The sequence below is a fragment of the Cynara cardunculus genome, unplaced genomic scaffold (genome assembly GCF_001531365.2).
Source record: "Cynara cardunculus var. scolymus isolate 2C unplaced genomic scaffold, CcrdV1 Un_Scaffold_5292, whole genome shotgun sequence".
Classification (NCBI taxonomy): domain Eukaryota; kingdom Viridiplantae; phylum Streptophyta; class Magnoliopsida; order Asterales; family Asteraceae; genus Cynara; species Cynara cardunculus.
The window spans coordinates 28,065-35,474 of NW_020202330.1; the positions used below are offsets into that span (position 1 = coordinate 28,065).

General features: G+C 36.7%; 1 protein-coding gene across 2 annotated transcripts in view; it reads left to right on the forward strand.

Annotated features, from left to right (window-relative positions):
- LOC112504342 (vacuolar protein sorting-associated protein 54, chloroplastic-like) overlaps positions 1–7,062 on the forward strand; it is a 28,385-nt gene extending 21,323 nt beyond the window's left edge. Inside the window, exons 17-20 of one of the 2 annotated variants that reach the window (XM_025108268.1) lie at positions 692–759; positions 2,005–2,085; positions 2,788–3,034; positions 6,837–7,062. In XM_025108268.1, the coding sequence (XP_024964036.1) occupies positions 692–759; positions 2,005–2,085; positions 2,788–2,923 (285 nt within the window). In that variant the 3' untranslated portion in view covers positions 2,924–3,034; positions 6,837–7,062. Of the gene's footprint in view, positions 1–691; positions 760–2,004; positions 2,086–2,773; positions 3,035–6,836 lie in introns of those variants that run through there. The other variant, XM_025108269.1, reaches the window with a different exon arrangement.
- Positions 7,063–7,410: the final 348 nt, after the last annotated feature.

Consider the following 7,410-nt stretch of genomic DNA (forward strand, 5'->3'; position numbering starts at 1 on the left):
ATTCGAGAACCTTTGAGGTCTTCTAAGGCTCTTGCCAGCTTGGATGAACAATCTGATTTACCCCCATACATGATACACCTACTCCCACCCTTTATTATAGATGCTGACTAACCCTCCACTGCTTCACCTACTTCAGTAGTGCATTTGCCACTTGTACCACAGCCTACTATTTTGACTATTTTACTACCATACCCAATCACCTATTTTAACCAACAATGCCCAGGGTATAACAATACCCGTCTCTAACTCTCATCTTGTCCTCAAGGTGGGAACAAATAAAAAAGAAATTGATTCCAACTCTTCACATCATCAACTAGTGGCGGCGGTGGTGGTAGCGGCTGCAGCATTGCACCATAATGGCCTCCCAATGTTTCTATCTGCTCTTCCGATGCTCTTTGCTATATGTAAACCTGTGAATCTTCATTGCCACTGGCATTAATTGCTTGCTGAAATCCACCAAATCAAGCTCTTAACAATGACGCGAGAACTTTAATATGAACAATGTAAATAATGATTCTCAAAACCCCCCACATCATTTGTTAATGTGACGATGAACAGAGTAACAAATGGATGAATGGTCCTGAAATATCATACATGAAGAACCCTTAACGACGACGTAATAATCTATAACCTTGCTTGTGTGGCACTCATATTGCTATTGCTAATGGATTTTGCATTGTTATATCATCAGGAAGTTGGATTACTTAAGCGTGTGCTTTCTCGGAATCTGCATGAGGTGGATGTTCAAGAAATATTCAGGTGAGGCTTTTTACTATCATACTATAATGTGCTAAGAATCTAGTCACACTTCACTTTTTCATCACACCAAGTTAATGACAAATAATACCCTCTATGATACCTGCCTTGTAAAAATTGTAACAATGCCATCTAAGGGGTTGAGAAAAAAAATCCTTATAACGTTTCTAAGCTATTTGGCATGGCAGTTTGCCCCTAGCTCTCTTTGTCCTTAATGAGTGTTTCTAAAGTTGTCTTCTCCAGAAAACTTTACTGTCTGATAAACGTCTTTTCTTCTTGTTTTGAAGGAGGGGTCATAATTGTGAATAATGTGTATGGGACTAATTCTAATTATTCTAAAGCATTTACTTATTTTTTTCCAGAATGTTGGCCATTTGCTAGCTGTTATCTTTGTCTATTTCTGTCACCAAGCTACACAAACAAATACATTGGAACAGAAACAAACAAAATAAAAGGGCAACCTGTTTTCCTCGAACTCAGGCAACCTGTTTTTCCTCGAACTCATCTTAGCCACTATATTTGCAGAGTTGTCCTCAGTTGAAGATCATGGTTATGAGGATGAAAGTTGCGAGTTGTTGACATTTTATTGTTAAATAAATCACATTTCTTTCTCTGCACCATAAAAATAAAAATATAAAGGAAAGGTATGCTTGTTGCATCATAGTACTTGTAGTAGACAAAACATTATTAATTTGAGTCTTGGTATTTACCTACATTTAATCGACTGTTCCAATTTTATTGCCTACTGAAGAAGCACGAGAACATTGACTATGTGCCTGACTGCCTGGTAGAAACCATCCCTGAAAGCTAGCTCAAGAGTCAAGGGTAGAAGATGCCTAGTTCATTTATAATCCACACCAAGTTTCTTGTAGCTAATCATTTAGAGTGGGGTTCTTGTGGTGCTCATTACTAGGGCAATATTTCTTCTTGAGCTAGATATTGGGATTGAGTCCCCCCTTACGTAGAATTGGATACATGAGTTGTGGTCTGTATGGCTTTGACACCCTGTTCAATGATCTGGATTTCGTTCGCATGTGCATTTCTTTAAGCTGTTTTCCAAACCATTTGACATCAGGAACTACTCATAGTTTTCCATTTAGTTGCTTGATGAGTTGAAAGACATGTTAAAATACATTTGATAAGTGTATTTTTGTTGTACTGCATTCATCCATCTACAATGACAGGTTAGCATCACTAATATTCTCATCCATTGAAGGGCTGACTAATTTCATTGCTTGGCTCCTGCAGAGAAGTGACTATCGCTTTCGACATACAAATCTCCGATGCATTTTCACGTGTAGATATTAGCACCCCACAAGCGAGAGCCAGGTTCTTAAGTTTTAATTTTCATCTTGAGTAATTCTAAATAAGTACTACCTTTGTTGCAAAATACAAGACTGTTGCTCAAAGTTCAGTGTTAAACATGTTCTTTATTTCTGATAAGAAATTTTTACATCTCACCATAATAGATTGTGCATATGAATTGCTTCAATTTTGAATGTAGAGAAACTAAAGGGTGTACTTCTTTCAACGATTTGGAATATGGGAAAACAAAATTGCACTAAGATGCGGCTAACTTGACTGCGTTTGCACTGAAATACAGTCGTGGTAGTCTTGAACTTCTTTTTTCTTTTACAGACTACTACCATTGGTAGCCTTTGTATTTGAGTGAAAATACAGCCAAGTAGGCTGTCTTTTAATGCAGCTATGTTTTTCTCTTGGATTTTAACCAGACTTTAATAAATAATATCTTTGCTTCAGGAGGAATATTTCTATGAGAATGATGGTTCTCTTATTTGTAAGATAAATTATGTACTGATTGAAGGGTTTTCCCCTCAAAATCAAGCTTTAGTTAGGTCTAAAAAATTCATTTGAGTGCAATTTACCCCATTTATTTCTCATACTCCTAAATTTGTCTTCTCTTCATCCTCTGTAGCTGTTTCTATATGGGGTATCGTAATTTCTGTTTTTGTCTACTATGATTTTTCGTGATCTTATGTATTTTCTTTGGGTGGAGATTCTTTATGGCAGGCTTGCTTGTGATATTCAACATATTCTTGGATGCATTAGATCATTGCCTTCTGCCAACTTGAGTGATTCCCAGGACCCAGTTCCAGCACAACTTGAGTTGTTACTCCAAAGAGTTACTGCTGAAGCAGATCAATAATTAGCGATAGCCAATTGATCATTTTCAAAAGTTGAGCAGATCTCTTCCTGTCACTATGGTGATTATGGAACCACCCTCAAGTTGTGCACCACTGGATGCAATTGCATTTAGGTAAGAAGGTTTCAATATATTTACTTTTCAGTTGTAAGATTGCTTAAGGAGCATGCCATAAAAATATTATCTAAAACAAAATGTCTGCTTTTTTAGTTATTGTGAAAAACTAAATTATATGGAACAGTAACTTTTTTTGTTTGTAACATCCTCGGGTAGTAATGCAAGTAATTATGCTAAAATATGATACTCAGTTCAACTCAGAAGTAGGTTCATGGCCTTAACGCGAATGCATGTGTACACACACATTTTTTACATTCTGCCTCAGGATGGCATGTAGATATTATTCAATTTCTACTTGGAACATATAGAAGCTTTGAGGTTTGGGTATAGGTTTTGTCATGATGTCAAAAAATTGATGATTTTCCCCTCTCTCTCTATATAGACGAAGGATCGTGTGAGAATACGAGTTAAGGTGAGAAGCATAAGAAGGGATCTGAACCCTTGGTCACTTTTAATCTCACCCCCACCCCATGAATTGCACTTACCATGGTAATTGGTAAGGTGCATCTCGGTGCACCGCATTATTGTTGATCTTCAATTAGGATTGATCCAAGGGTGGAGATCCCTTCTTACTCTTCTTACCATAACTTCCATTCTCACCAAAACAACCCTATATATAAATGAGGATATTATCTTTGTCCCTATAATGTTGTGCACCAAATGGAAGTCCACCTCAAGACAATACTTATCTTTATGACGACTGCTTGATTATCAGAAGACTGTTTGCTAGACTCAAAACCTGTGGTTTGTGTTATCTAGCTGTGAACTCTTGTCATAGCACATTATTCTTACACTTTAATCGGGGCCGGCCCTAGGATGGCAACCTCCCTGGGCAGTAATTAAGTCCGGGGCATCAATAATATATTAGGTGAGAGTGAATAGGGAGGGAAAATTAATATTTATCCAAAATGACCCAGCCGTATACTTTATTTAAATATTTTGATCCATATGCTTTTCTCTATCAAAACTAAGATAAGCAGATGAGTTTTTATTTCATATTTAATCATTTTTACTTTTTCCTATTAATCGTAAAAATTTAATATGCAAAAAATACTATAAAACCCATTATAAAGTAATATTCTTTTTGATTTTATCCAGATGATAATATAAAGGTAGTTACTTTCTTGTATTTTGGTTTTGTTGTAATCTTTAAATTGTTAAATTCATATTTGTGGACTATCATAAGTCAAGATAGGTTGAAGGGTTATAATTCCTAGCATCGGAAATAAGATTTTCGCAAACATTTACTATGGTGAAATAATTGATGTTTCTGCTTTAAAAACTGCATGAAGACATCGTTTTAGGTTATATAATTCAGGGCATGTATTATTTTATTATATTTAATAAAAATCGTCACGAGGATGGACTGCTTGCTTGACAAAAACAATAACATGATTCGTTTGTTTTTTTTATATACTAGGGGAATTTCTTAGCTTTTCCGCCCTGGGCCCAGGACCGGCTCTGTCTGTAGTAGAACTAGTACCCACTATATTGTTCATGCTTTTCAGGCATGTGAGGTTATCATGTGTGGTTGCACATGCATGTATGTAGGCATATATATGTAATATGTATGTGTGCATATATGTATTGTATGTGTATATATATAAATGTGAATGTGTGCGTAAGTAATGGGTGAGCCTGCTCCATGACCGTACGAGAAACCTCTGATTTTGAATATGTATTGTACATGTATAAATATGTATGTGTGCATAAGTAATGGGTGATCCTGCTCCATGACCTTACGAGAAACTTCTGGTTTTATATATGTATATGTGTATATGTGATGTTTATATGTATAAATATGTATTGTATATGTATAAATATGTATGTGTGCATAAGTAATGGGGGATCCTGCTCCATGACCGTCCTAGAAACCTCTGATTTTAAATGGTCATTTTCCAAAGCTCATGAAATACAATCACCATGATCTAAAGTATAGGGTATGTGTGCACAAGGGTGGTGCCTGATTGGTTTGAGCTTAGGCTCCAAAGGTCAAAAGTGCCCGGAGGTCCCAATCCAAGGAGGAATAAAAATTCCCTTGTGGCCACGGAGGTTTAAATGCAGTGACTCCGGCTACCCGCAAAGCAGGACGCGTGGGATTAGTCGGCTCGCATAGTGGGTTGAATATCCAGGTTAATCAGAAAAAAGTATAGGGTGTGTCAGCATGAATTCCTTCGAGAGCACAACTTAGTTGCAATATTTGGCTACAATAATAGTAAGATAATAATTGGACTGTCTCATTTACTCCTGAGGTGTGACTTTCTTAACCATGGGTTAATACATGAGGTAAGTTTACACCCTGCACTTAAACATGAAATCAATAAACCTACTTCCTTTGGGAAAGAAGCATATGGCATCTCAGGATCGAGACACCTCAATGCCTAGAAATTATCAATGTGTTCAATTATTTAAACTTATGAAACAAGTCACCAATAAACTTCCTCAACCACCAATGCCATAAATATCAAATTACGTAATAAGAGTATCATCTACACACACAACTAGAACAATGCTTCTCTCTTTATTTCTATAGAACAACTTATTGTTACAAACTGAGCTCTGGATATTGTTAATGCCCGTATGAAGATCATCAAATGTACACATCCCCGTCCCTTCAGATTTGCTGCAGATTTATTCCTGTGTATGATGATGAGGGTTATATAAAATAAGCCAAACCAAATCAAATGAACCCGGCATATTTCACCCAAAGGTGGGGCTTTGTGGGGGTAAGATGTACGCGGATTTGACCTTTACCCCATAGAATAGAGTAGTTGTTCCCATTAATACTTGGGGCATTCCCTCGCCTTTAGGTGTTTGTCTCTTTTTGTTTTTTTTGCCAGGAGTGCCACCTCCTTTCCGGGAAAAGAAATACTTGGGGCATGTGAAAAGGGTGTGAAAGAGAGAAAGTTACCAGGAAATAAAAGCTAACTTGTGTGAGAGTGTGAATTGGGCCAAATCTTTATTTAATTGGCTTTTCGCCCACATTCAAACTTGGCTGTTATATCTAACGTTCTTTATAAGCCTTTTCTTAGACTAAAAAAAACGGTGGTTGATCAATGTATAACTTCTCTTCTTGAAATACATTGAGGGAAGATGTTGATATTCAAGTGATCCGAATGTCCTTGTGGGTTGTGAATATGATTACTGATGCAAATGCAATTTGACTTTACTTCATAAAACCGTTACTGAACCATCAACAACTTGTATGAGGTCTAGTAGAAAATATATTTTTTATTTTCTAGATCAATGTAGCTGAGTCAATAATCCAAAACCAACAAACTAGTAATAATAATGCATAGGACATAAAACTTCGTATTGAGGTTGACCTAGAAATGGTATACATTCCACTGAGAGTTATCTAAAGCTTCCACAAGATCCCTAATGACTTTGGGGGCTGTTTGGGAGTTGAACGATTTGGCACATTATGGTTTAGTGGTCAAAATAATTAAGAGGCTCTGAATGACGCAGTGTAATGAAAAATGACTATCTTGGTAAATGTTTTGAATGGACAGTCTTAAGGTTACAAAGAAGTAAATACCCATTCCATTTTATGTGAAGTGGTTAGATATAGTCACCTTCATTTGAGCTCTCTCATTGATCCTGTGTTTTATCGTGCTATATTTATTAGATCAGGGAAGATAATTTAATACAACTCTTAATGTAATTCTAGGATAGAAGGAAAAAGAAGAGCCAAAATGCCTTTGACTTGAACACAATGTTGCATGTTAGTTTGGAGTTGCTTTGCTTTCTTTTACCTTTAGCCTTGATTCTAACATTTACCTCTGCATTTGATTCCCAGGAGTTTGTTTTTGCATTTTCCATATGACTTCCGAGGCGGCTAAAGGAATCCGTTCCCCTATTGTACATTTTCTTAATTGTAGATTGAAGAAGTTGGTTTTGTTATGATTGTATTTTTCTTTCCGGTTTCTTAGTGTTTGTTTCTGTTGTATATGTTCAAGATCTCATTGTATTAGTACAAATATGAGGTGAATTGGGTTTCAATGTCATCCTTCATATCTCTCGTCACATGTCTAAACACTAGAAATAGATATTTTGGACATTTGGGGTAAGGTGCAAGGCTTGTGTGTAGATCTGGGCAAACCCAGTTAACTGGTGGTTCTCGGGCTGGTCCCAAGCAGTCTTGGTCAAACCATCTAAAGCTACAAATGGGTCCTACTGACCCAGACCAGTGTTCAGGAAAATAATATCCCAAGTGATGTAACCGGTACCGGTTAGACTGAATGGTCCTTTAGAAAGGGTTTGTGTTATCTTTGTATGTTTCAAATAAACTCCTAAACACATGCATTATGACCATTTTTGATTTGGTCATGTGCAAAAGTTAGGTCTCTTTGGTTAGAGCTAGTCCTAGTCCT